Source organism: Aphelocoma coerulescens, chromosome 9 (assembly GCF_041296385.1).
Source record: "Aphelocoma coerulescens isolate FSJ_1873_10779 chromosome 9, UR_Acoe_1.0, whole genome shotgun sequence".
NCBI classification, from domain to species: Eukaryota; Metazoa; Chordata; class Aves; order Passeriformes; family Corvidae; genus Aphelocoma; species Aphelocoma coerulescens.
The window spans coordinates 3,819,681-3,847,607 of NC_091023.1; the positions used below are offsets into that span (position 1 = coordinate 3,819,681).

Genomic DNA, 27,927 nt, shown 5'->3' on the forward strand with positions numbered 1-27,927 from the left:
GCCCCGCCCCGCCCCTGCGGCGGTTCCGCAGCGCGCCCGGGGCCGGGGGATGCGCTGACGTCACCGCTCCATCCCCGAGCGCTCCCTCCCGGTCCCCGCGTCCCCCTCCGGGCGGCGGCGGCGGCGGCGGCCTCCAACCAGCGCGTGGGGCGGGGACCGCAGGGGCGGGGCCGCCGCTGCCACCCGCACCGGCACCGGCACCGGCACCGGCACCGGCACCGGCACCGCATCGCATCGCATCGCACCGCGAAGCTCGGCCTCATGCCGGCGCACCCCGCCCACGGCTGAGCGCTGCGCCCCTCCGAACCGGGCGCGGCCACGGGCACGGCCAGGGGCATCACAGGTAGGGGCGGGCGGCATCGCGCAGGACGGGGCAGCCCCGCCGCGCTGGCCGAGGGGGGAACCGGGGCTTCTCCGGGGTGGCGGTGCCGCCCCTCGTGGCCCCGGCGGGGGCGAGGCGTGGCGGGGGGGAGCGGGATGCGCATCCCCGAGGGTCCGGCGGGGCGGAGGGGCTGCTGCCGGTGGCCATTTTGCGGGGCCCCCCGATGCTCAAAGCTGGGGGGGGGAACTGTCCTCGGGTCCCCAGCGCGGTGACCGCCGGGTGCCGCCCCGTCTTCCAGAAGGATCCAGCTGGGGAGGGGGGGGCCCTGCCCGCGGACGAGGAGACGCCTCTGCCGCCCCGGCCCCAGCCAGGGTGCGAAGGGGGAGGATGCCATCCCCGCAGCCCATGGCGGGGGGCACAGTAACCCCTTGTTACCCCAGAGCCACCCCTGCTCTTCCCTCCGGGGCGGATGGCTCTGGTTATGCAGCTGAGCCATCTTGCGTCATCATCATAATGCTTAAGAGTTAGCGACAGCAGCGCTGGAGGGAGTGGTGGATGCCCCACCTGGGGCTCTCGCCGCGGGTAGCTGGCAAAGGTGCGGCGATGCTGAGACTCTTCTTGGCCCCCAAGGACGAGCAGCTGCCGGTGACCTTGCGCTGTGGAGTGGCTGGACAAGGGCCGCCATGTCACTGCGGGCCAGTGCAGTGGCTGCTGGCTGTTGAAGGGGCAGGTCCCGGGGTGCAGGGCTAGTGTAGAGCTCCACGCTTGGTCATCCAGGTTCCCAGGGAGCAGCCCTGCACCTGCCCTATTGTCTCACTCTGCTTCTTTCTCCTCCTCTTCCTCCTCCTCCTCCCCCTCTTCCCTCACGGGGCAGTGACCCCTCCCCTAGATCCTGCAGACCCCATGTGAGCTGGTCCGCTGCCTGCTCAGGTCCCATGTGACAGCGTCAGGGCTCAGGGAGGACAAGGAACGAGCCGAGCATCTCCCCTACCACCCCACAGCCAGGCACCCTTCCATGCCCCAGCACCCAGAGCAGCCCCATGCAGGTGGCCTCTGTGGCACTGGGGGGGCAGGGAGGCAGCAGACCCTCCTCCTCCTCTGGGTACGGCCAGGGGTGTGGTGGCTCTGCCATCTCGGCATGCTGCTGCTGACCTCCATTTTGTCTGGGAGGTGGCAGCTGGCGCTGGCAAAGATGCTGCCACCACCCTCCGCCTCCCTGCTTGTGGCAAGAGCTGCAGCCCCTCAAGCCCTGGGTTGTATGGGAATCTGTTGTCCGCCCCCTTCCTGGCTACCCTTCTCTGTTCCCAGCAATGCTGGGCACCCACTGGAGCTCACGGCCTTTTCTATGCAGCTTTTCCCTGCTTGGGGTTTGAGTGTCTGGAAGAGAGGATGGAGGGAGCAGGGATGGTAGGTGAGGTGACTTTGCAGCAGAGATGGGGAGCAGAACCCCTCATCCACATCCTTATATTTGCTACCTGCAAACTGAAACTGCATGGAAATTCTCAGGCAGCTGCAAACTCTGCCCTGAAGCTGTGTCCTGCACTGGGGTGGGCAGGAGGTGAGGAGGGACGGGGCAGCGTGCCCGTGGCAGCACTGGGGAAGCAGGGGCTGGATTTCATCTGAGCATGGGGAGCACTTGCCCTTGTCCTGGGCTGTCCTCTGAGCTGCTTCCCTGCCTGCAGGTGCTGCTCTGGAGAAAACTGCACTGTCATGGTCCCTTGCCCTGTGTGGGGCGGGAGGTGGGTGAGGAGCTTGGCTGGCAGGCGTTGATGGTGCCATGTCATCCGGCAGCATGTTCCCTGCTGCCCTAGAGGCAGGACAGAGTCCCGTGGTCCCAGTCAGAGCTGGGGGGCCCCAACAAAGGGTGCAGGGGAAGGACTCACCACAACAAAGCCTGGCAGCTGCTGAGAACACACTGGTGCAGCCAGACAGGGCGTCCACCCTCGCCACTGAGGTGTCGTGGGGTTGGATGCGTGCAGACAAAGGGAAACTCACCTTGGATTTCCCTGCGTGCAGGCAGCTTGTCATCTGCTGGAGCTGGGGGACCGGCAGCATAGCACCCTCCTTAGCATCCTTTGGGGAAGAGCTTGCTTGTTGGTGGCACTTGGGGACAATGCTCCCTGTCCCATTGGTCACCTCTCAGCAAGAGATGCTGCCAGTTGGTAGCCCTTGGATTTAAGAGAGGTTTCATTAGCTAATCTCTGCCCAATTAATCTTAGCTGATCCAGTTAATCATGGCTCTCTAGGCCTTTTGCTCCTCACTAGGGGTGACCGGTGTGTCACAGGGATGGGCAGAGCGAGCAGGGTGCATGAGAAGGGGGGAAGAGATGCCCTGCAGAATTGGGGGACAGGTTCAGATGTTCACCCTGGCTCCCTGGCCCCAGGGACCCCCTTGGCCATTCCTCTCTGCAACCTCCCTTGTGTGTGGGGTAGCCCTGGGAGGTGGCAGGGAGGGAACAGGGAGCGGGGTTCCAGTGCTGGCCCGCTCCCAGCACAAGGCTGGTCACGGCTTATTGAATTTCTCTCGATGGCAGCGGATTAAGCAGGCAGTGGCTGCTCTCACTGTCCCCAGGCAGGGCGAGCTGGCTGGGCTCGAGCCACCCACAGGCTGGGGGGGCTGCCCGGCCCTGCCCCTGGCCCTGCTCCTGCAGCCTGGCCCCTCTCTTTACGGGATGCTGAATGCCCATGACCAGTGATGCCATGGCTCACGATGCTCCTGTGTTAAGTGGGTGCAGGCTGAATTCCTCCCTGCAGCTGAGCCAGGGAAGTGAGTCAGAGGAAGGGAAGGAGGGTGAGAAGCAGCTGGGTCAGTGTCTGCTGGTGGTCCCCAAGGGCACACAATGTTGCCTGGGGTCCTTGTGCTGCCATGGCAGGGATGGAACTGGAGAGCTGCAGAGGAGCAGAGGGAAGCAGTGCATTGCCAACCAAGGAAGCTGGAGGAAATGGATGGAGCAGAAAATGGAGCTGGGGCTCTGCAGCAGGGAATACTGGCTGGGAGAGGAGCTCACACTGCTGGGCAAGGAGAGCTGGATGGGAATACACTGGGATGTGGCCTGTGGATGGCAGGGAGAGAGAAAAGGTCCTGCTGGTGAGGAGGGGGTTTCTCATGGCCAGCAACAGTGGGGGTATGGGGTTTGGGGCTGACCAGGCAGAAGAAGGTGAAGAAAGGAAAGCAGCACCAATGGAAGGTACACAGCAGGAGGAGGCACATGGAAAAGTGGTTCAAAGGAGAAACCAGTTTCTTCATGGGAAAGGATAGAGCTGGAGTGGCTGGGTATGGCACAGGGCTGGGAGGGAATAAGGGCAGGGGCTGAGGTGGCCCGTGGCAGGCAGCAGGCAGTCCTGGGGCTGGTGGGCTCACTGATGGGTGTGCTGTTCTGGTGGCTGTGCAGGAGGCAGGAGCCCAGGGACCTGACCCACCTCTTCAGAGCCCTGGTAGCTGGAGAGGCTGCAGAGCTGGGGGAAGGAAGCTGTCTTGCCTTGGGAGGAGGGGGAAATGTTTGACATCGGCAGTCAGGTGTGGATGGGATTTAGCCCGGGGATGAATCCATTGTCCTTGAGTGGTGCCACAGGGTGGAGCAGCTCGAGCTGATGGCCTTGTGAAGACGCAGCCCTTCCATATGGGAATATATCCAATCGTTTCATGGGAAAAACAACTTTTTCATTCCCCCTTGGCAAACACTTCTGTTTAATTTTTCCTTTCCCCCATGTGAGTGGGGAGGCAGAAGCCACTGGCAGGCAGCAGCCCACTCGCTGGCTTAGGGACTCAAGGGTGGTGTTAAACACCTGCTTAAAATAATCCAAGCTCAAGAAAGCTTGAGACCAAATGCTTGAACTCTGGAATTTATGGGTGTGATCACTGGCTGAGCACAGTGGGAGCTCCAGAGCCGTCCCTGCGGGAAGATAAGAGGAGGGTTTGGGAACTCCAACAGAAGAAGCTTTGTCCTCTGCGTGCTGTTGGACATGCCAGCGCACTTTTAAAATAGGCAAAGGGTTTCTGAAAGGCAGTGCCAAGCTTGTAACACTTTCTTGCTGCAAATTTTTCCACTGTGCCTATGGTTTCCTCTCACCCCCTTGGAAATCAAACCACAGCTGTCAAACCTCAGGTAGTTTTAAAGCCATCCCCTTCTCTTGGGATACATTCTATTCTGTGGATTTGCTTTTTCTTCCCTTTCCCCCCCTTTTTTCCACCAATTCTCCTGAATTTTTCATTTCCACTATGGGAAAACACATCTCATGTTCGAGATCCATCCTTACTGCTCCACCTCCTTCTGGTCATGGCCCATGTAACCAGAGCTGTGCCGGTGCTCACTAACGATCTCATTCCTCCCTGATCTCCTTCCTCCCGGAGCAAGTATCCTGCTGGCAAAACCCAGGCTTGAAAAGCACTCGGGAATTCACAGACACCCCCGCAGGTGGGATGCCAGAGGAGCAGTTCCTGCCCATTTTCTGAGGGGTCTTGCACTCCATTTTCACCAGCAGGCTCAGCATGGGGGAGCCAGGGAGCAGGGAAAGGCAGGAAAAGGGATAGACGTTAGAAGGCAGGAATGGATTTTGTCAGGTTCAAAAGCATCCCGAAGGGTGCAGAGGAAGGATCCCAGTATAATTTTCTGGCCAACACTCATGAGGCTCAACTGCAGCTCAGGGAAGGTGAGAACGGGCTGCAGAGCACCTGGGCACCAGCGCTGGGATGGGCAACTGCTCTGGGAGATGTTGGTGAGCAGTTTGTTTCGTCTTGTGAGGTTTGTGATCAATAATTTTTTAGCAAAAGGACTGGAAAAGTGATGGTAAACTGGGAGCTTCAGCCGAGTGCAATGGCCACTGGTTTCCCAGGAAGGGCTGCTGGTGCTGATACTGCACGTCTGCTTTGTGGGAGCTGAATGGGAGGGAGGCACATGCCAGTGACTGTGTTCAACAGCCGCCTCCTTTCTCAATGGAATGCCAGCGCTTTCCTCCCCGCTCCGCTCTGTCCTGCTGCCCAGTCCCTGCTTTGCTGGGCTTGGAGTGGAGGCAGGAGGCCTGGGTAATGGGCAGGGGCCTGTGGGCTTGCTTGCAGATTAGGGGGTACCTGCTCAGTGCCACCCCGGGATGGAAAAGCTGCTCCTTGGGGCTTATGCTGATGCTGACAGAGCTACAAGGCTCTGTCCACTGCTGTGGGTGCCCACCAAGTGATGCTGCAGGGTGATGGAGGCTCCAGTGATGCCCTGGGGTAAGGGCAGGGATGGTCCCTGGGACTGAGCTGGGGGTCCTGACCTGAGATATGACACGGAGAAGGGAGAGGTAAAATGAGGGCAGATCGAGGTATGAAACAAGATGACATCTTTCAGGCAGAGGCAAAGCAGCGTTCCCAGGAGGTTTCCTTGCACAGGCTTTCCATTCACCCTGCACAGCTGCAACATGTGGATTGGAATGCAAGCTTTCCTAACCCCCTTTTCTTCCCTTTTGCAGGACAGCCACTGCTCCTTGCTAGCAGGACCCACCTCTGGCCAGCGCGATGGCGGGAGCGTCAGTGAAGGTGGCAGTGCGCGTCCGGCCCTTCAACTCCCGGGAGATGAGCCGGGAATCGAAATGCATTATCCAGATGTCGGGAAGCACCACTAGTGAGTGCCTCAGGGGCAGGGGGGCTTTGGGTGCTGCCTGGGAAGGAGCACGTGCAGTGTGGCCACAGCAGCAAGCACTGGCCTGCGGGGATCCTTGGTGAAGATGCCTGTAGCACCTCGAGTCATTTGGAGGAGGAAATGTGGGAAGGATGTCAGCTTTGCCACAGAGAAATGCAGTCCTGCTGTTGAAATGGCAGTGGTGGGATCCACATGGCACTGAGCCCTTGGATTTCGGTGACAGTGAAAGGGACAGTATTCCCCAGTAGGCAATGAGGGAGGAATCATAGAATCACGGGATGGTTTGGTTTGGAAGGGACGTTAAAGATGATCTCGTTCCAACCTTCTGCTATAGATCAGGCTCTTCCACATCCAACCTGGCCTTGAAGCTGTGCATGGGCCAGCAAGTAGGTTTTGATGGCACTGCCTGGCCAGGTACCACTCACTGCAGCGTGCCAGGACCCGACCCTGCTTCTTGGGGGCTCCTGGAGATGCAACAGCAGCAGGATGCAGGGCTGGGAGGAGGATTTGCCAAGGGAATGGTGTGCTCGGGGTGGGGGATGTAGCATGGGGGCTTGGGGCTGTCCTGTCAGGAGCGTGTCTGGCCTTTGCCCCTCTTTAAATAACAGCTGCTGGCAGTACAGTGTGGGAATGGCAGTCAAACCCCTCCTCTTTGGCTCTGGAAGCGTCCAGATGGGACAGTGTCTAAAATAACTCCCTGCCTGCCCGCCCGCCCGCCTGGGGCTGCCTGCGTCACTGGTGGTGGGTGAGACACCGGTGCCAGCCACCCCCACCCTGCAGGCTGCTATGACAACCCTGGTGGTGGGGAGAGGAGGGCACCCAAGGGTGCAGGGTGACTCTGGGACCCCACTGGGCCCCCTGGTCACCCCAGGCCTAGGGAGCAGGAATGGGAGGTCTGTGGGGCAGCATCTGCTGGTCTCTGGCATCCAGTGGGGGTTCTCCCTTTGTGGTTGGACAGGTATTTTCCATCTGCCTGGGGTGCAGAGCTTCTGCCCTTATGCTGAGGAAGCCTGGCCATTCAGGAGCTTCCCACTTACCCAGGGCCAGGGAATAGGCAGGGTAGATGTTCCCCATTCTGGTTCTGAAGGGTGGGGGGCACACCTGCCATGCCCAGTCCCAGTCAAGAGCATCAGGCATCCCCCACCTCCACCGTGGCTGTGTTTGTTCAGAGATGTCTGCCCCTGCTCATCCTGCACACCCTGGCTGTGCCCCTGCCTCCAGCCTGTGCCTCTGCCTGCACCAGGGAGGGCAGCAGGGCTGCGGGCAGGAGCCCTTTGCTGACAGTGAGGATTTTCTCCATGAATGGACAAACTACTGGCTAATCCTCTTAGCCAGGGGGCTGGGGAGCAAGTGTGGGGGCTCAGAAGCCTGCTTCTGCTATGGCTGGTGGAGGCAGGAGGATGCCAGTAGTGCCAGCAGAGCAGGACTGTCTCAATCCCCCTGGCTCCTTGCAGAGAAGCCAAAGATGAACATGTCTGAGGGGAGTGAGAGCAAGCTTTCCCCTTCCCAGGGTTATTTGTAGAGACCTTTGCATGTGCTGGGGCGGGGACAGGTTGTTCTTCTGCCTAAAGCATTGTGCCCCGTGGGAGGCTGCGGGGCTCAGGGGGGGAAGGGATCAGCCTTTCTCTGCTGTCCTTTTGCCTGCACACTTCCAGCTGCCACAACCACCCACCTGCTCGCCAACACTGCTGCTCTGTTCCTGTGCTGTCCTGCGCTCTCTGGGCACCATCCTGGGCACCAACACCCCCGAGCCCCTCTCCTGATGGCTCCCACCAGGATGGTGTGGAGGAGACCCCTGGCTTTGATCCCACAAGGCCATTCATGTTCTCCATCTGGAGCTGTGCCTCTGCTGGCTTTAAAATCTGGTGATTATTTTCTCTGATGTGGGTTCTGGGCTTTCTCCTGCTTTGTGCCTGCCCACTCACTGGACTCTGCCATGCTGCTGGCTCTTCAGGGCAAGGCGAGGGACGTCTCCAGAAGTTTTCCTCCTTCCTGCCCCCTTGTCTCTCTGCTTGTCTTCACCTCCACACCCCTCCTTGCCTTTTGAATCCCATGGGCTCAGAGCATGAATCTTTTGCAGCAGCTTTGCAAAAGCCCTATATGCCTGGTCACAGGAAAGGAAGAATTCCACCAGCAGCATCCATCTGCCTGCAGGCAAATAAATGGGAATGACAGGGCCATAGGAAGAGTGTTTCAGCTCAGGACAGGAGATGCCTGCTCTTGGGATGCTCCCTTCTCCCCTGTGTCCCAGTCTCTGGTTTCCCATGCCAGCTGGGCAGCTGCAGCTGGGATGCCTGGAGCCGCTTGGTGCCAGCCCCGGCTGCTTCTCTGCCCTGTGCCCAGCATGGGCTGGCACTGGGATGCAGAACAGGCTCCTTGTGCAGCTCCATCCCACCTGCTCCACCACGCATTTGTGCTCCTGTTCGCTGTGGTCAGTGTCACCTCCACAGGGCGGAGACAGGGCGGAGCCGAGCGCAGGTGACCGGATGGCACGGTGGAGCTGCCAGGCTGAGCATCAGGAGCCATCAGAGATGCTCCATCCCACTTCTTGCATGACCTCTACGCCTGCTTCTCTTCACGATGCCCTCAGCACAAGAGCCAGGCGTTGGCAGGGATCAGGAATGGGCAGCCACCATGGCTGCCCATGCTGCCCATGACAACCTGCTTTTCCAGGGACCTCCACATCCCTGTTTGCTGCTGCAGGATTGCCAGTTGTTACTTCCCAGCCCTTTCTCCTGGTAGTTAGTCTGCCTGGAATGCAGCAGGTGTCCAGAACATTGAAGTCAGGCTGCCTGCAGTGGGTAGGCAAGCAGGGAACTTGTGCCAGCCCCTCTTTGGTGCCAGAGCTGGGCTTCTGTCCATGGTAAGGAGCATCTCAGCAGCACCATGCTGCAGTTTTATGGTCAGGGCTGGATCCTGACCCCACTTCCCACCCTTCCCCAGCCTGCCTTGCTGCTGTTGCAGGCAGGGCTGGGTTGTTCTCAGGTCAGAAGTGGTGGACCCTTTCTAGGTCTAGGGGAGCAGAAGGCGTATCCATTGTGGTAATGGAGGAGGAATTCAGAGCAAAAAGCATCTATATGCATAACACTACACATCTGGGCATCAGACACCATGGTAGCGAGCTGCACCATGCCTGGGGCTGCTCGGGAAGGCCCCAGCTGGAATCTGGAGTGGGTTCGAGCCCTGGCTGACTGCTGGGCAGAGCAGGCTGGGATGGAGAAAGCTCAGGGCTTATGGCTTCCTCATCCTCTGTGGTGGCAGAGAGCAGCTGGGGCAGTGGGCATGGGAACTGTGCTGTGCAGGCCTCAATGTCACCTCAGTGTCACCTAACATGGCTGGTGGCTGAATCTCGTGATTACCCGCTGGTTTGGGTTTCTCCTGATGCATCTGTTGTTTCAGAAAAAAAACGCATCATAAATGCTCTGCAGGAGGAAAAAAACATCGCATGAGGAAGAGCAGTGATGCAGTCTCCAATTTCCATAGCAACGTCCTTTTCATCAGGGGATGACAAAAGCAGACTCTTGTTTCCGCTGGTGGTGTGACACGAGGCATTAATCACCCTGCTGGGGCTGGGGACCTGCCGAGGCAGGAGCCGGAGGGGCTCTAGGGCAGCCCTGACAGGGTTGCAGCTGCTCCCACCCCACAGGTGCCAGCATGGGAGCTTTGGACATGCTTCCCCAGCTGTGGGGAGAGGAAGGCTGTGACCTTCCTGTGCTGGTGCTGGGCTCCCCTGGGCAGGTGTCACAGCAGGAAGGAACCTGAGGGAAGGAGGTGTGTCCCCCTCACTGTGTCCAGCAAGATGTTTGGGCAAGGCTCTGCCCTGTTCCCTGGGCTCTGCTAGCCGTGGCACCCACCTCCTCTGCTTTCACTGTTGGGGTCTGGGGGTTCTGGATCCATCTGCAGAGCTGGAAGAGTCCCAGTCCACCTTCCAGGACCATTTTGGACTGAACCCCATCACGCTTCACCCCTCCCACATGGCAAGGGGAAGAGGGGGGCAGGGGTACCATGAGTGGCTGGTGGCCTCATGTTCCCATCTCTTTGTCCCTAGCTATCCTGAACCCAAAACAGCCCAAAGAGACACCAAAAAGCTTCAGCTTTGACTATTCCTACTGGTCCCACACTACGGTAAGCATTGGGATGCCTGAGCTCACCTAGAGGGCTTGGCTGGGGAGAGGCAGGAGGGCCTCCTTGCCAAATTTCTCCATGTCCCCCTCCTCTGTGCAGCCTGCAGACATCAACTATGCATCCCAGAAGCAAGTGTACAGGGACATTGGCGAGGAGATGCTGCAGCATGCCTTCGAAGGCTACAACGTGTGCATCTTTGCCTACGGGCAGACGGGAGCTGGGAAATCCTACACCATGATGGGCAAGCAGGAGAAGGACCAGCAAGGCATCATCCCACAGGTATGCCTGGGGAGAGCTACTTGTCCCCTCATCCCAGAGGGATGCCCAAAGGAAAAGCAGAGCTGGGAGGAAAGAGGGTAGCAGGGTGGGAGTGAGGGTGGGTTTTGCCAAGGTCTAATATAGCACTACCATGACAGTGAGCTGGCATGGCTCCACTGTGGAGTGGGGGGCCAAGGAGGGTCATCCAGACTGTCCAAGACTGGATGGACTGTGATCTGGCCACACAAGGCCAGTGTACGTGAGCAACAGTGGTCCAAGTGCTGAGCTGCTTACCGAGAGCTGCTGGCCCAGCAGGACACGGAGGGGCTCTGGGGATGCTGATTCTCCGTATCAGCATGGGAGGCTCTGCCAGCTCCCCAGGAGCCATCCCAGCACTCACTGACTGGTTTTCGGGGTGAAAAGGTAGAAATCCCCATGGCCTGGGCCCCCCAGGCAGGAGCATCCTGCTTGCAGGGGGCTGAGCCTCGCTCTTCTGTCCGCAGCTGTGCGAGGACCTCTTCTCCCGCATCAATGACACCACGAATGACAACATGTCCTATTCTGTGGAGGTAGGCACCCCTCTGCCTGCCCAGCCCACTTCCAGACTCCCACCTGGCTCCACAGGTTGTGCCAGTGTGCAGACCCCTCTTTGGGGGGTGCCTTTGGCTCATTCTGCTAGCTCTGCCCGTGCCCTCTACTCTAGGTGAGCTACATGGAGATCTACTGCGAACGTGTGAGGGACCTCCTGAACCCCAAGAACAAGGGGAACCTGCGGGTGAGGGAGCATCCCCTTATGGGTCCATATGTTGAGGACCTTTCCAAGCTGGCTGTGACCTCCTACAATGACATCCAGGACCTTATGGACTCTGGAAACAAAGCCCGGTGAGTTGGAGAAGGAGGAGATGGACAGGGTTTGGAAAGCTTGCAGACACTTCTAGAAGGTCCTGCTTCACTTCCTTACTTTGCCAGTCCAGCTGCTCTGGAGGTGGCAGTCCGCTTCTCTCTTGGTCTCACCTTACCCTCTTCCTGCTTTCCAAGTGCACTGGAGACAGCAGGAAAAGGCCTGAACTTGTGCACATCTTCTCCCAGAGTCCTCCCTTGTCCTCCAGACTTGCCTTCCCACCATGTACCCTGTCCTGGCATGAGCCCTGGCCCCATCCCCCGCCACTCCAGTGTCCCTCACAGAGTGTCACACCTCCCTGTCCTACTCTCCCTGCAGCACAGTGGCTGCTACCAACATGAATGAGACCAGCAGCCGCTCCCACGCCGTGTTCAACATCATCTTCACGCAGAAGCGGCACGACGCCGAGACAGACATCACCACTGAGAAGGTGAGAGCAGAGCCTGAAGGACTCACGGCAACCCACATGGATCCAGAAAGGGCTTTCGTGTTCTTTCATCAGCACTTGGGACGAGGTGGTGCAGCCTGATGGAGGGTTGGAGCAGGAGGGAGATAAGTCCCAGGCACATGCTAGGCTCATGGTCCCTCCAGGGACTGGGCCCTGCACAGGATTTTTAGCAGCTGGTGCCCTTCAGCCCCGTCTGCAAGGATATTCTCCCTGCTCCTGACCAAATCCTGCAAGGATGACCCTGCAGAGCCCACTGCTGCCCTCAGAGCAGTGTCATCCTGCAAGAGGTTTTGGCTTCATGCTGGGCAAGGTTTGCTGTGCCCACAGGGCTGACAGCCTCCCCTCTGCCCACAGGTCAGCAAAATCAGCTTAGTGGACCTGGCTGGGAGTGAACGAGCTGATTCCACAGGAGCCAAGGGCACAAGGCTAAAGGTGAGAGCTGACCTGAAGTCCCCTTCTGCTGGTGGGAGCACCATGTCCTCCTCTCTCATCCCCAGCCAAAACATCTCCTTTCCTTGCCTGGTTCCTTGCCCATTGCACTGCCAAAATCCTTGATAGGATTGTGTTTGGAAGCTGCCTAGTGCCAGTTTCACCAGGGTCCATGAGTCCCGGGGGAGGTGCTGGTTACCCAGCAAGACCAGCTGCTCTTTGCCCACACCATGCTGGATATTCCTTTTTTTCTTCTGGGCTTTAATGTGGCTCTAAAATGGGGCCTGAGCATCTGGGCTTTTCCTCTTCTAACCAGGAAGGAGCAAACATCAACAAGTCCTTGACCACTCTGGGAAAAGTCATCTCTGCCCTGGCTGAAATGGTAGGTAGCCAAAATACAGACAAACAGCGGCACGGGGGGGAAATGGGCTCAGGCCAGCAGGGATGGGCTGGGCTCTGAGGGACGGAGCATCCCAGCTCCACGGGATGGAGCATCCCAGCTCCGAGGGATGGGCAGACACATTCCAAGCTGTCTCTGTGGCTGGGACGAGCTGGGGTGGTGAAGGTGCCATCTACATGGGGACCCATGCCACTCTCTACTTGAGGGCCAGGGATCTGTGGTGGGTGCCAAGGAAAGAAGCAGCTCCCTTAAACAGTCTCTCCTCTTCCTTTGCAGGATTCAGGGCCAAACAAGGTAGGTGCCCAGGCCGGGTGGGGAAGGGGGTGTTGGTTTTCAGCACAGTGCGAGTGGGTGGGAGTGGTTTGGGAGTGAGACTGTGCCTGGACTCAAGCCTTTCTTCTCCTGGGGGCTGGCAGAATCTTCAGCTTCCTCCTCGCTCTGGGGCTTTCAGTACCTAGCCTTAAACAACCCTTCCAGATGAGGGTATTTCACAGGCAGGACCTGTGGACCCTGGCAAAGATGCCCAAGGTTGCAGTGGCTGGGCAGAGCCATCCTCCTCCAGGTCCCCATGGCTGGGGACCAGCTGTCACCTTCCCTTTGAGGAGAGCAGGCAGCTTGACAGCCCTTCCCTTTGCTCTTCATTCCCCAGAACAAAAAGAAGAAAAAGACGGATTTCATCCCATACCGAGACTCGGTGCTGACCTGGCTGCTGCGGGAGAACCTGGGTGAGGACAGGGTGGGGGCTGTGGTCTGGTGATGGGCATGGCTGCTAAGCAGAGTGTGACAGGGGGCACAAGGACCAGCATCTCTCTCATGGGTGTGTCTTACTGGGTAGGAGGCAACTCCAGAACGGCCATGGTCGCTGCTCTCAGTCCTGCTGACATCAACTACGATGAGACCCTCAGCACCCTCAGGTAGGAAGAAGTGTCCTTGTTCTCCCTGCACTGAGCAAGAACAGGGGAGGCTGTCTGGGGCCCAGGCACTGCCACATGCTGATTGTCTCGGCACTGGGATCCTCCAAAGGATCACTTGCTGGAGGGGCTCTGCAACACTCTTGCTTGCCCAGCAGCTGGGGTTTTGCCCCTGTTCTCACTGCTGTTCAAGACCCTGCCCTTCCCTAGGTACGCTGACCGTGCCAAGCAGATCCGCTGCAATGCTGTCATCAATGAGGACCCCAACAACAAGCTCATCCGGGAGCTGAAGGACGAGGTGGCACGTCTGCGTGACCTTCTCTATGCCCAGGGCCTTGGGGACATCATTGACAGTAGGTACCACGGTTGCTCTCTGCCAGTGGCTCCAGGCAGTGATGGGCAGAGGTCCCGCCAGCCTGCAGGGCTGATGTCCCCACAGCCACCCTGCATCCTGCTCCACCGGCCCCATGGCAGCATCATGCTGCCTCTGGTGAGCCCCTGCACGCATGTTCACAGCCCTCAATCCCCTCCTGCCGCAGGGGGAGCTGCTTTCTGCCCAGCAAACTTTCCCTTCTTCCCTTCCACCCACCATCTTCAGCATCCAGCACCCAGCAGAGGTGCCAGGAAGGTGTTACTGGGACTGCACATGCCCATGGGCTCCTCCCCTCCCTGTGCTGTCGGATATCCTACTGAGATGAACCCCCTCTTGTTCTGTTCTCTCTGTCTTACCCCCCTCCCTGCCCTCTCTTTCTCTCTTAGCCCATCCTGCTGCAGGAGGATCCAAATGTGTGTATTCCCCATCACTGGTACTCTCTATTGCTTCCCGGCTTTTTGGAGATACAGGCTGTGCCCAGGGGCACCCGAGCAGCATGGGGAAGGGCTCCCGCAGCCAGCCCCTGCTGATGGAGCCTGCAGGCTGCCCATCCTCAGGGAGCTGGCACAGGGGATGGTGGCAGAGTCGTAGTTAGCACCTGCACTTGGGATAGTGCTGAAGGCACCAGTGTCCCCCCACTTGGCCGTGCCAAGGGCCAGTCTGAACGGGGACCTCCTCCTTCATGCTGTCCTGATGTTTCCTGTCGCTGCTGCCGCTGCCGCTGCTGCTGCTGCTGCTTCTGCTGGTGCTGTGTCTCACTGGGACTGGAGCCTGGCACGGCACTCGGGGGGGATGGAATGGTGCTCTACTGATGAGGTGGTGGGTAGTGGTGGCCAGGAGGCTTTTGCCCGTGGATAAGCACCGTGGCCCCGTCCCATCCCGGGTCAGGCAGTGCAGCCAGGCTATGGTGAGCCTGCTGAGGAGACAGGGGCCTGGTTGTCCCCTCCTGGCTCAGCTTCCCTGGATGTGGGCTAATCGAGATGGGTGACTAATCCTGCACCTGCTAACCTGTGCCCTGCCTGCCTCTGGCACAGTGCCCTGAGACCCAGTGACTGCTCAGGGCTGGAGGAGCCTCTCTGACACCTGAGTCCTAAGCCACCACAGCTGATGCTTGGGGTGCCAGCTGGCAAGCACCACTGCCTGTAGTTCTGGCTTCACTCTCTGGCTGCCTGGCCAAGGTGCTGCTCCAGCAGGCCATGGGCTTCCTTTGAGCAGATCCTGTGAGGAAATCCTGCCACTTCTCCTGCCCTGTCTACCTGACCCCTTTGTAGGGCAGAGAGCCACCCGTCTCATCCCCTTCCCTTATCATTCTTTGCTCCCAGATCTGGCTAATCTGGGGCATCTGGGCAGGGAAAACCACCCAGGCTGTATGAGATGGAGAGGATGACAGAGGCAGTGGCACATACTTGGGGAGGACATTTGATCCCAGACCCGATGAATGCAGGACCCCATGTTGCAAAAACGTGTCCCTGGGAGCCCAGGAAGGCTGCTTCCAGCATCTGCTTCACCAAACAGCCCTGTTCTCTGAGGGGCTGCCCAGGCTGGGGAAGAGAGTGCCTGCCCTTGCCCTGTTGCTTTCTGTGCTGCTGTGCTGTTGCCTGTGCCTTTTCCTGTAACTCCTGGCTTTTTTCTCGACGCACCGGCCACTCTTTGTTTTTTCCCAACAGCTTTTCTTGTCTCTATCTTTCTCTGTCATCCTGTCTGTGTGTCTTTCCCCGGCCCATCCCTCTTTCCACGCCCATAGATGTGTCCGACTTTGAGAACAATAATGATGCTAGAGGGGCAGAGCTGAGTCACCGCCATGACAATCTCTCCACAGTGACCAACGCCATTGCTGGGATCAGCCCCTCTTCCTCCCTCTCTGCCTTGTCCAGCCGCGCTGCCTCGGTTGCCAGCCTCCACGAGCGCATCATGTTTGCTCCAGGCAGCGAAGAGGCAATCGAAAGACTCAAGGTTAGAGGCTGGTGCCCTGCAGAGTGAAGGGCTCAGCTCAATGTCCTGTGGCTTGCAGAGGGGCCTTGGTGTTTTCTGGAAACCCATGAAGGGTGATCCTCAAGGGAAGCAATACTTGGATGTGCTCTTGCACAGTGGATAGACTTAGAGCTTGCCCAGACTGAGGGGTTGGGTGTTGTAGGGTCTTCCTGCTGCTTTGTTGTGGGGGATGGCTGCCTTTGACCTGTGGGACAGGTGCTCTGGGCTTGGGATGGGATGAGTGCTCCTGGTCCAGCATGGTGCGGGAGTGGGCCGGCAGCAAGGCAATGGAGAGGCTGGTCTTCATGCCTCAGTCTTTGAAGATGGGACTGAGGGAAAGATGTGGGTGAAATGCTGCTGCAGCTTGTATAAACAAGCCTGAAACTGGGACCAGTATCCCACTGAAGCACGCTGGGCAGAACTGGGCGGAGTGGTCAGGTGTGCTGCCCACGGGATACACTAACCCCCTGCTTAACCCACCCTTGCCAGGAAACAGAGAAGATCATTGCAGAGCTCAATGAGACGTGGGAGGAGAAGCTGCGCAGGACAGAAGCAATACGGATGGAGAGGTGGGTGGGCTGGGGGGGAATGGGACAGGATGGGATGTGACAAGATGGTGCTCCTTGGGCATTTCCCACCCTCTGCACTTTGCTACAGCAGTTGAGTTTCTGGGGCAGCCAAACATTTTGAATGTCCAGCCCGACCCTGGGTTGTCCCCTGGGCACCCCAGTACCTACCTAGAGGTGGGCTGCTCTGAAAAACCCACCTGAATTATGACGAGAGCTGTAGCAAGCCCTGCATTGCAATCCATGGGACAAACCATGGGCTTCCATCCTAGTGCTGGCCCCAGGGGTGCATGGAGTTTTGACAGGCTCTTCTTTCCCTTGCTCCTTCAGGGAAGCGTTGCTGGCTGAAATGGGGGTGGCCATGAGGGAGGATGGAGGCACCTTGGGTGTTTTTTCGCCTAAAAAGGTAGGATCATCCTATTCTCTTGTTCCTGGGGACTGCTTTTTACCCCCACAGCTCCCTTCTGATCCACTCTGTCACAGCTTGCCAGCCCCACGTACTTCACTAGCCTTTTCTTGGCTCTGAACACTATGGGGGAAATCCCAGCATTGAGCCTGCTGGGTAAAACATGGTAGAAACACATGGCTAAATGTCCAGCCCCCATTGCTGGGGTGCTGTCCCCTTTCATGAGGGTATTTGCTGATGATCACTCTCTTGGACTTCAGTGTTAACTTATAAAAATTCATACTTTCAGATATTTAAAATTGCTGCCCCTGAAACCAGCAAGTGCTCGCTAAGAAATGTGGGTGGGCAAATATTCCATCTCTTTACTGCTTATAGCATTTGGCTTGGCCAAACCTCTTAAGTGTGTGTGTCCCCAGCTCAGGTGGTGCTCAACCTTCCCCTTGTGTGGCCCAGTTGACTTTTAGGATAAATGTGTACACTGTTGTCTTTGTTTCTTGTCCCAGCTGCTGCCTGTTAGGACTCCAGACCTTTGGGTAGGAAGCGTGGGGGTTTATTCCCCAAAGCAGGTTGGTCTTGGAGGTGGGGCATTGCTGTGGTGGTCTTGGTGCCTCCTTGCTCTTCAGCTATCTGTCAGGTGGAAACTCTTCTGACTTCTCCAGTGGCTGGTGAGGAAAGTTAGTGTTGGTAGTGTGCAAACTCCATTTCGCTGTGGGCATTGCACTTCACTGTCCTGCTGTGTGCCATGGTTGGGGTGGTTATGGCTCCAGGAGCTCAGTGGAAGGTCACCACCAGCTTTACAAATCTGGACAAAAACTGCAAGTGGAGGAATCTCAGCCCCCAGGGCCATATGTCTGTCCAGAGGGGCAGAGGTTAAATGTTACAGCCAACTTCTGCCAGCCACCATGGAGAAGAGACCACCTTTCCCTTGACCTCCAGCTCTGCTGCCCTGTTTGGAGTGAGTCTCTGCTGTCAGCCAAGGCTTGTGGCACCATGCTGAGGGGACCCCTCTGCATGCTGGGTCTCAGCAGGCTGATATGGTGTTCCTTACAGCCACTGTGATTCTGTCTGGGAAACTCAGAACTTCTCCCACTGATACTCCTGGGACTGCCCCTGTTCCCTGAAGGTGTGATCCCAGCAGCTCAGCTGGCTGTGGCCAGAGAGGCCTGTGTCTGGGGGAGAAATTTTCCTCTCATCAAGAACAAAGTGGTTTGTGACCTAGGGGAAGAAAGGGATGTGAGGGACCTGTTAAGAAGAAGACCAGAAAGTGAAATTCCTCCTGCAGATAGGGCTCCAGGTCAGCGCTGCTTTCGGATAAACCTCTGGGACGTGCTCTTTTGGATGCATCATCTGATGCACAATCAGTGGAGGAAAATGGGCACTTTTACTCCCTTTTTGACCTGGCAGAGGGCAGGGTTAGATTAGGTATTTGGAATAAATTCTTCCCTATGATGGTGATGAGGCCCTGGCACAGGTTGCCCAGAGAAGCTGTGGCTGCCCCATTCCTGGAATTGTTCAAGGCCAGGTTAGATGGGGTTTGGAGCAACCCGGTTTGATGGAAGATGTCCCTACCCATGGCAGGAGGGTGAAACAAGATGCATTTTTATGCCCCTTCCAACCCAAACCGTTCCATGATTCTATAATACACAGCACAGATGAGAAGGATCCTGCCCCAGGAGACTCTGAGCCATATCAGGGATTCCCCATGGGAAGGTTTCAGCTCTGTGTTGGGCCTGTTTGGAACATGAATTTTGAAAGGTGGCCAGAGGAAGGGTAACTAGGACTCAGCCCTGGGAGGAGGAAAGCAAGGAAGCTTGTGGAAGCAGGGCATCCTCATGCCAGCCTCTCAATTCTCTGCAGTCCCCTGGAAAAGGACCCATCTGGACGTGTCGCCCTGAAGATACAGAGGGCAGGAGAGCCTATGCAGAGGCAGTCTGCAGTGCTGCTGAGCTGCCACCCTCCTCCAGAGCATCCCTCAGTGCCTGGGCAGGCAGGGCACACAGGGATGACTCCTTGTTTGTCTCTCCCAGACACCACACTTGGTCAACCTGAATGAGGACCCGCTCATGTCCGAGTGTCTTCTCTACTACATCAAGGACGGGATAACAAGGTGAGGGCCGGGTCCCATGGAGCAGTGGGAGCATTGTCCATACCTCAGTGCCTGACTTCCCAGGTGGGCAGTGGGGTGACAGCTGTCCCCAGGTTGGGCACTGTTCCCAGGGCATCCCCAAAATGCATCCCCAAAGTGCAAATCCCCAAGATTTTGGTCTTGCAGTGCACCAAGGGTTGCTCCTGTCAGCTCCAAGGATGGGGCTGGGGGGAGACTCAGGAGGAGCTGCTTTGAGGAAGGATTGAGCTAGGTTTCCCCTGCAGGGTTGGCCGGGAAGATGCTGAGAAGAGGCAGGACATCGTTCTCAGTGGGCACTTCATTAAAGAAGAGCACTGCCTGTTCCGCAGTGACACCAAAACCAGTGGTGAAGGTATTTCTTGTCTGGAGGGGCTTCAGTGCCCTGGGGACCCATCCCTCTGCATGTCCTCAGCACCTGCCCCCAGCTGAATGTCCTGCCCTCCTCAAACTAGTGGGGCTTTACTGCATGGCTGTGGCCTGCCCATGCTTCCAGATGAGCTACATCCTTCATGGCTGGGAGGGGAGCTCATGCAAGGCATGTGGGAACAAAGCAAGGTGAGGAGATCAGGGCAGGATGGCTGAGCAGACTGTAGATGATTGCCCTGCTCAAGATGTGAAGCAGAGTCCACCCCCCAAAATGGCAGGAACCTGGGTGTGAAGTGGCTGTGGGAGATGAGCCTGGGGAGGATGGAGATGCCTTCTGGAGGCTCTGGTCTCCTCTCACATGCAGTCTCCAGCTGCCCTTAGTCCTTGGGACTGCTCTGATTAACATCAGGTTGGCTGAGTCCTGTTAGCTGCCCACAGTGTGGGTGCTACTGGTGGGTACCACCCACACCTGGGGTGCTGGCTGGGGCAGCTCTCCTTTTCTGAGGCTGCTGGAGCAGCAGAGCAGGAGATGCAGGATTTACCCCTCTGCTTCCACCTTACCCTTCACTCCCCTCTCCCCTTCCTGCCATCTCCACAGTGATAGTGACCCTGGAGCCCTGTGAAGGTGCTGACACCTACGTGAACGGCAAAAAGGTGACGGAGCCCAGCATCTTGCGCTCAGGTGGGTCCCTGGGGCTGCTCCAGCCCACCTTCCTCCCTCCCATGGGGGCCCTGCACTTGTCCCACGTTAAACCCACACCTTTCCCCCACCCCGTGCACATCACTGCAGGAAACCGCATCATCATGGGGAAGAGCCACGTTTTCCGCTTCAACCACCCCGAGCAGGCTCGGCAGGAGCGGGAGCGGACCCCGTGTGCCGAGACCCCTGCAGAGCCTGTGGACTGGGCATTTGCCCAGAGAGAGCTGCTGGAGAAGCAAGGCATTGACATGAAACAGGAGATGGAGCAGCGGTGAGAGCATGGGCTGAGGTGCTGGGGAGTTGGGTGTTCACTTCCAGGTTGGTCATCCTCTCCTTCCCCTTTTCCACCTAGGCTCCAGGAACTGGAGGACCAGTACCGGAGGGAGCGGGAAGAGGCGAATTACCTTCTGGAGCAGCAGAGGCTGGTAGGTGGCCGGGACATGGCTCCTTCTCAGGCTGCCCAGGCGTGACTGAAGTCCTGGCAGATGTTTGTGTGGGGTGGATCTGTGTTCTAAAAACAAGGGCAAATCTGTTGTTCCTGGAGCTGTCAGCACAAACACCGATCCAGAGGAGGGAGGAGGCTGTGCTCCTGCAGGGAAGAGGAGTGCAATGTGGCAGCATCAAGGAAGGTCACACCAGTGGGTTGCATCACCTCTCTTCTTCTTTCCCCCAGGACTATGAGAGCAAACTGGAGGCTTTGCAGAAGCAGATGGATTCTAGGTATTACCCTGAGGCAAATGAGGAGGAGGAAGAACCTGAGGATGAAGGTGAGGGCTGGGAGCCACCACAAGGTTTTGATACTCTCTGTGGGGGCATGAAGAGTGAACTGTGGGTTGATGTCCTGGTAGTGTGGTGACTCTCCCTCCATGTCCCCACAGTGCAATGGACAGAGAGGGAATTTGAACTCGCCCTCTGGGCCTTCAGGAAGTGGAAGTGGTACCAGTTCACCTCCCTCCGTGACCTGCTCTGGGGCAACGCTATCTTCCTCAAGGAAGCCAATGCCATCAGCGTGGAGCTGAAAAAGAAGGTGGGTTGGCTGGGCTTCTTTCTGGCGCACTGCAGCACCCACAGCAGAGGCCACGAGAACAGGCAGCCAGGAAGTGCTGAGGAGGGGTCCCCAGAGGCAACACAGGAAGCCCTCCACCCTCCCAGGTGTCTCACCACCCCCTCTGCCCCTCTCCAGGTTCAGTTCCAGTTTGTGCTCCTCACGGACACGCTGTACTCGCCTCTCCCTCCTGACCTGCTGCCTCCCGATGCTGCCAAGGACCGGGAGAAGAGGCCGTTCCCCCGGACCATTGTGGCTGTAGAGGTGCAGGACCAGAAGAACGGGGCAACACATTACTGGACCCTGGAGAAGCTGAGGTGGGTGAGAGATGGCTGTGCCAGGAGGGTTTGGGTGCCCACAGCCCTGTGTCTCACTGCCACTATCGGCATCCCCTCTCCTTGCAGGCAGCGCCTGGACCTGATGCGTGAGATGTATGACCGAGCAGCAGAAGTGCCTTCCAGTGTCATTGAGGACTGTGACAATGTGGTGACTGGCGGAGATCCTTTCTACGACCGCTTTCCCTGGTTCAGGCTGGTCGGCAGGTGAGCGCTTTGGCTCCTTCGAAGTGTGGCTGGGACCCATAGATAGTCCTGCAGGAGGGTACGCTGCCAGCGCTGCCCGCCACGTGCAGGGCGTTCATCCCCCTGTGGGACTGCAGTGTGATGGCTCTCCTCCGTGTTGGCTGCCAGCACCCCGAGGGACCCACGAGCTGCTGGCAATGCTGCCGCTGCCTGCCATAACCCAGTGCTGAGAGCCACGGGCTCCAGGCTCGGGGGGTGCGGGGGCTGTGGCTGTGCAGCAGGCAGAGAGCCTGTGCCGTTGTGACCTCCACCGCGGTGGGCATGTGTCCCTGTGCACGCGCTGGTGTCTGAGCATCTGTCTGTACAGTATGTGCCGCGTGTTTCCGTGCGCTTCCTGCACACTGGTTGGAAGGGTGCAGTGCCAGCAATGAAGATGGGCCACCCTGGAGAAGGCTGGGGCAGGGGCAGGGCAGGGGGAGCAGGGGGCTGAGCTGCGTGGCATGGAGGCATTCCCCCGTGCTGTAGCACGTGGAGGGATTCTCTCCAGCAGCAGGGGTAGTGGCGAGCCTTGTGGCACCTGCTCTGTCCCTGCATTCCCTGCAAAGCCAGGAAAGGGAGTCCCCAGCATTCACACTGGTTCCTTGGGTTGCTCTTTTGTCTGGCTGTTGGTGGCTTTAGAGATGCACCAGATGGGCAGGTCTTTGTTCCCAATGTCCCTTGATTTAAGCAGACAAAAAACCCACCCCAAAACCTAACCAAGAAAAAACAAAAAAGCAAAATTCCTGTTCTTTCTGTTTGGAACAGCTGGTGTTAACATGTCTTCTATCTTGTTGTACTAACCTTAGTTCAGATATCTCTGGCTGCAACAGCTCTCCTCTTTTCAACACATGCATGAGCGAGCGCATGGCTGATCTCACCCCCTCCCCTACCTTCTCGAACCCCGACTCCGACATCACCGAGCCTGCTGACGAGCAGCACCAGGGGCAGGAGGAGGAGGAGGAGGAGGAGGAGGAGGACCTGGAGGAAGACATCTTTCCGGAGTGCCCGCTGTGTGATGGCCGGGATCCATTTTACGACCGCTTCCCCCTGTTCAGTTTAGTAGGAAGGTTGGTGAGGTTTTAGGAGAGCATGCCGGGAAGGACCTAGCTCTTTCGCATGAGGGAACTGCTTTTGGACACGACTCCCACCTCCGGGGCATCCCGGAGGTGCAGGGGGTGGCCGGCTGGGATTGCCGCCAAGCCCGGGTGCCTGGCGGGGTGATGAGGTTCCTGCTGAGGTAGGGCTGTGAGAAGCATAGCGGTGGCAAGGGATGGCAGGGGAAGGCGGATGGTGCCTTCCTTTATATGGGTACCTTTTTGGGGGGAGCCCCTGAGAAGGGAAGCTCTGCTGTGTCTCCATCACTGAAGGAATTGGGGGAGCCACCTGGGGGTCTTGGTCCTGGGCATTTCTGTCCCAGGAAGGACCACCTGCCACCCAGCTTGGGATGACCCTATGGTGCCGCTGCCTGGGGGCACACAGGCACTTCAAAACCCTGTGTGCCTCTGGCATTGGCTTGGCTATCCTGGCTGCGTTGGTCAGTGTGAGCCCCCCTGAATTTGGAGGCTTAGGTGTCCCCAGGTGGTTGGGGGGATGAAGCTGAGGGGAGTGAATGGAGAGGCAGGTGCAGGACAGAGTGCTAGAAGCAGTGTTTGCTCTTCCCAGCCCTAGCCAGTGCTTGGCTTGGGGCCATACCTGCCAGCTTGGCATAGGAGATGTCCAGGGAGGTTGTGGGGACCTGGGTGTAGGCTCCAGCTCCTCTTTAGCTGGAGCCAAGGACAAGAATTTTGATTTCTCATACCTGTTGACTGGAGACCCCCTTGGGCTCCATCAGTCTTGGCCTGGAGTAGCCCACCAGCTGCCCCAAACCTGGCTGTGCCACCAAACCTGGAGCCATCTGCCCATCCCTAGAACAGTATGCGGAGCTGCCAGCTTCCTCTGGGGTTTTCGCAAGGGGGTGTGCACCGGGAGCTGTTCTGAGAGCCTTTGCCTCAGGCAGGGGCTCCCTGACTGGGGTGAGCTGGGGCTCCTCTTTCTTGGTGTGCCAGAGCCAGGCAGCATGGTGGGAAGGAGGGATCAGAGCAGGCAGAGAGGGTGGAGGTGGGGTAAGAGTCCTGCAGCCTCAGACCGAAAGAGCTGGGTTCTTCCCCTTTTATTTTCTTTTTTCCTTTTTCCTTATTTAAAAGAAAAAAAATATCAAAACAACCCCAAAACTCTCAAGGGCACCTCAAAAAACCAAATAAGGCCCTGTGGCAGCGGCCCCACTCCATGCCGGGGGCATGTTCCCCAGAGCTCGGTGCCTCCTGACTTCTTTTGAGTCTGCCCTGGGTTTGGCTCCCCGCGCAGCAGCTCCGCCGGCCACATTTCTTGTGAAGTGTGCTTGGATTGGTTTATGATTGGATCCTTGTCTTTGATTTTTTTTCTTTTTCTTTCTTTCTTTCTTTCTTTCTTTCTTTCTTTCTTTCTTTCTTTCTTTCTTTCTTTCTTTCTTTCTTTCTTTCTTTCTTTCTTTCTTTCTTTCTTTCTTTCTTTCTTTCTTTCTTTCCTTCTTTCCTTCTTTCCTTCTTTCCTTCTTTCCTTCTTTCCTTCTTTCCTTCTTTCCTTCTTTCCTTCTTTCTTTCCTTCTTTCTTTCCTTCTTTCTTTCCTTCTTTCTTTCCTTCTTTCTTTCCTTCTTTCTTTCCTTCTTTCTTTCCTTCTTTCTTTCCTTCTTTCTTTCCTTCTTTCCTTCTTTCCTTCTTTCCTTCTTTCCTTCTTTCTTTCCTTCTTTCTTTCCTTCTTTCCTTCTTTCCTTCTTTCCTTCTTTCCTTCTTTCCTTCTTTCCTTCTTTCCTTCTTTCCATCTTTCCTTCTTTCCTTCTCTCCTTCTCTCCTTCTCTCCTTCTTTCCTTCTTTCCTTCCTTCTTTCCTTCTTTCTTTTTCTTTCTTTCTCTCTCTCTTTCTCCCTCTCTCTTTCTCTCCCTCTCTCTCCCTCTCTCTCTCTCTTTCTTTCACTCTCTCTCTTTCTCTCGCTTTCTCTTTTTTCTTTCTTTCTTTCCTCAATTTTTTTTTTTACTTTGGTTATTTTAGGGTGTTTTTTTTTTCTTTTTTTAGCTGCTGGCTCTATCTCTTCAAAGCTTTAGCAAAAATTGGGGTTATTTCACTTTTGTCTTCCTTTGGAAAGGCTTTTCTTTGATCTGAGCATGCCATCTTTGCACCTCACCAATCTTGTGGTTAGTGTCCCTGCCCTCCTTCCTCTAGTGACACACTCGTCCCCCTCCTCCCTGCCTGCCCTACCTCCCTCCCACTCTTCCCTGCCCTCTCCAGTCCTCCGCTTCCACACCAGCTGCCCAGTGATTTTGGGTGGGTGGGCACACACCCTGCGCTTCTGAGGGTTCCCTGTGGTCACAGGGCTCTGCCCCAGGTGTGAGGTCCTGCTGGGAAGCCCTGGCATGGTCCGACCATTTGTTCCCAGTGGCATCTGAGAAGAGATGGGTTGAGATGGGCCCATCAGGAGATAATGATTTGGCATCACCTGCTTCCACAACTTGAGTCCTTTGAGATGCTTTGAGTGGAAAAAGCCTCCAGGAGCAGTTGAAGGTCAATAGGAGTCACCAGAGCAGGGGAAATCTCCAGACTTGGGGCTTGGGGTGCAAGTGCAAGGCTGCAAGAGCCCCCTGGGCACTTTGGGGTGCCGTTGAATATGAAGATTTCTATGAGGCTGGGATGCCCTGAGCAGCACAGCAGCCACCTGGAGATGCAACCCTCATGGGAGCCTCCTGAAGTAGAGGTGTCCTGGCCAGCCCCCAGCACCATCCCACCCCACAACACCCAATGACAAGGCACGTCAAGATGCTGATGGGTGCCACAGGGAGAGGTGCCGGGCGCCCCACCGCTGCCAGCTTGCACCTCTTGGCAGGGAGCTCAGCGCCAAAGGTGACTTGTCACTGCGGAGGCTACAGCATGCCACCATGGCCAGAGCTGGATGACCATTGGAAGCTGGCAGTGAGGTGGAGGGAGGCAGCAAGAGGACCCAAAACACTTGAGAAACAGAGAGCAGTGACCTGACAGGAGGTGCTGACAGAGACATGGTGCAGCCATCGTGTTGGACTCTGGCCATGGTAGCGTCGGTGACCCGGATGCTGCAGAGGAGAGCAGGGAGGCTCAGACTTGCCAGGCGTGCCGTCCATCCCTGTGATGTGCTGGCAGGTGGCCTGGCACCCCGAAGCCATATGTGTGAAGGGATGGGGAGGGGGGATGCACAACCTGATGCCGCCAGCCACACCACGCAGCCGCCCTCCCAGCGGCCTGCAACACTGCGGGCAGAGACAGGGCCAGGAACCCCAAGCAGGTTCACCTCTGGAGGTCCAGGACCTTGTCCTCTCACCTCCTTCACTCCTGACAGCCTCCATCTCCCTTGTCACCCTTCCTTCCCCCTGTCTTGCCCCTGTCCTCCCCGTGGTGACTCCGCAGCTGGCCCCTAGTCATGTTGCAGTACCTTCTGCCCAAGTTCTCCAGCTCTCTACCACAGAGAAGGTCCTCTTGCCCTACGGCTTCACGGTGGCACCAGCGCAGCCCTCTCCCCTCCTGCCTGCCATGGAGGTGACAGTCGGAGAGGTCTGCAAATCTGGTGTGTTCTGTGGTGTTGTCCATGGCGTGTGCCACCCTCCTGCCCACCCTCCTGCCCGCGGCACGCTGCCTGCCCGCTGCCCCCAGCCCCTTCGCCTGGCCCTGGCTGCCTTCTCTTTAGTTTTGCTTTGCAGCGCTGCGGTCGCGCCCTGAGCAGTGACCTGGGATCCCGGCCGCTGCCGGCCACGCCAGCCGTGCCTGGGGACTCATGGGTGGGAGCAGTGACCGCTCTCCCCCCTGTTGTGTGTCCCCCCCTTCTCTGGCAGGGCCTTTGTCTACCTGAGCAACCTCCTCTACCCTGTGCCCCTGGTCCACCGCGTGGCCATCGTCAGTGAGAAGGGTGAGGTGAAGGGCTTCCTGCGTGTGGCTGTCCAGGCCATCTCAGGTAGGAGGGACCCCCCCCCCAACAAAATGTGCCCTTGCATCCCCTGCACCCTTTGTGCTGGCTCACCCCCATTCCTCCTTCAGCGGATGAAGAAGCCCCTGACTATGGCTCTGGTGTGCGGCAATCAGGGACAGCCAAGATCTCCTTTGACGATCAGCACTTTGAGAAGGTAAGGTGGGGCTGGCTCTTGGTGGATGCCCGTGGACCCCAGACCCCTGCCTGCCACCTCAGTGCTTCCCCACGGAGACCCCCAGGCTCCTAGAGGTGGAGGGAAGGGAATGTGCTCTTGGTCACCCAGGCAGACCCAGGCCTCAGGCACCCACTGGTGCATCCTGCTCTCACCCATGTCCCAATGGGGCTGCCATGGGGTGAGAGAGAAGAGCTGGAAGTGCCTGGGTGTTTAGGATGCTGGTGGTGGCACAATGGGACCCCCTTGGGGACCACCAGCATCCCTGAACGCTGCTCCCGGCACAGTTCCAGTCAGAGTCGTGCCCAGCTGTGGGGATGTCTCGCTCGGGGACCTCTCAGGAGGAGCTGCGCATAGTCGAAGGTCAGGGGCAGGTCAGCGATGTGGGTCCGTCCGCTGATGAAGTCAACAACAACACGTGCGCAGGTGAGGAGGGGTGACAGACAGTTTGGGAGTGGCCCCTGAACCCAGTCTCTTGCACCCTCATTGACAGCCCACTGCTCCAGTGGCAGACAGAATCACAGAGTCAGCTAGGTTGGAAAAAGCCTTTGAGTTCATTGGGTTCAACCTATGACCTGAAAGCACCTTGTCAACTACCATGGCACTGAGTGCCACATCCAGGCTTTTCTTGAACACTTGCAGGGACGGTGACTCCACCCCCTCCCTGGACAGCCCATTCCAGTGCTCAATCAGACCAACTTCCCCCTGTGCACACCTTCCTTTCAGGGAGTTGCAGAGAGTGATCAGGTGTCCCCTCAGCCTCCTCTTCTCCAGACTAAACAATCCCAGCTCCCTCAGCTGCTCCTCACAGGACTTGTGCTCCAGGCCCTTCACCAGCCTTGTTGCCCTTTTCTGGACATGCTCCAGCATCTCAACATTATTCCTAAATGTTTCTAACACTGAGGGGATGACACCCTGCCTTGCTAAGGGTCTCCCCCTCCCTGCAGTGACCCCAGAGGACCTTCTTCTGGACAGCCCAGAGAAGCCTGCACCAGACGGGCCGCTGGAGGTGGCTTTGGATCACCTGAAGTTGGGCAGCATCTTCACTTTCCGTGTGACAGTCCTGCAAGCCTCCAGCATCTCCGCAGAATATGCAGACATCTTCTGCCAGTTCAAGTGAGCCCCCAGTGCCCCCCAGCCCTGCTTGTTCCACCATGCTCCAGCCATCACCTGGGGGCTCACGGTGAATTTGGGAACTTTCCTTCACCTCTGAGCCCTTTGCGGATGGG

General features: G+C 57.6%; 1 protein-coding gene across 1 annotated transcript in view; it reads left to right on the forward strand.

Moving 5' to 3' along the window:
- Positions 1-262: 262 nt before the first annotated feature.
- The window catches only part of KIF1A (kinesin family member 1A), a 39,383-nt gene continuing 11,718 nt past the window's right edge, over positions 263-27,927 (forward strand). Inside the window, exons 1-29 of the mRNA XM_069024384.1 lie at positions 263-343; positions 5,771-5,922; positions 9,989-10,065; positions 10,165-10,344; positions 10,827-10,892; positions 11,027-11,205; positions 11,543-11,654; positions 12,027-12,104; positions 12,418-12,483; positions 13,151-13,226; positions 13,337-13,415; positions 13,623-13,765; positions 15,605-15,738; positions 16,246-16,325; positions 16,653-16,728; positions 18,756-18,835; positions 19,099-19,205; positions 19,818-19,901; positions 20,010-20,190; positions 20,272-20,344; positions 20,593-20,686; positions 20,798-20,946; positions 21,103-21,281; positions 21,369-21,506; positions 22,355-22,591; positions 26,393-26,511; positions 26,595-26,680; positions 26,986-27,124; positions 27,646-27,814. Of these exons, the coding sequence (XP_068880485.1) occupies positions 5,817-5,922; positions 9,989-10,065; positions 10,165-10,344; positions 10,827-10,892; positions 11,027-11,205; positions 11,543-11,654; positions 12,027-12,104; positions 12,418-12,483; positions 13,151-13,226; positions 13,337-13,415; positions 13,623-13,765; positions 15,605-15,738; positions 16,246-16,325; positions 16,653-16,728; positions 18,756-18,835; positions 19,099-19,205; positions 19,818-19,901; positions 20,010-20,190; positions 20,272-20,344; positions 20,593-20,686; positions 20,798-20,946; positions 21,103-21,281; positions 21,369-21,506; positions 22,355-22,591; positions 26,393-26,511; positions 26,595-26,680; positions 26,986-27,124; positions 27,646-27,814 (3,287 nt within the window). The 5' untranslated portion in view covers positions 263-343; positions 5,771-5,816. The remainder of the gene's footprint in view (positions 344-5,770; positions 5,923-9,988; positions 10,066-10,164; positions 10,345-10,826; positions 10,893-11,026; positions 11,206-11,542; positions 11,655-12,026; positions 12,105-12,417; positions 12,484-13,150; positions 13,227-13,336; positions 13,416-13,622; positions 13,766-15,604; positions 15,739-16,245; positions 16,326-16,652; positions 16,729-18,755; positions 18,836-19,098; positions 19,206-19,817; positions 19,902-20,009; positions 20,191-20,271; positions 20,345-20,592; positions 20,687-20,797; positions 20,947-21,102; positions 21,282-21,368; positions 21,507-22,354; positions 22,592-26,392; positions 26,512-26,594; positions 26,681-26,985; positions 27,125-27,645; positions 27,815-27,927) is intronic.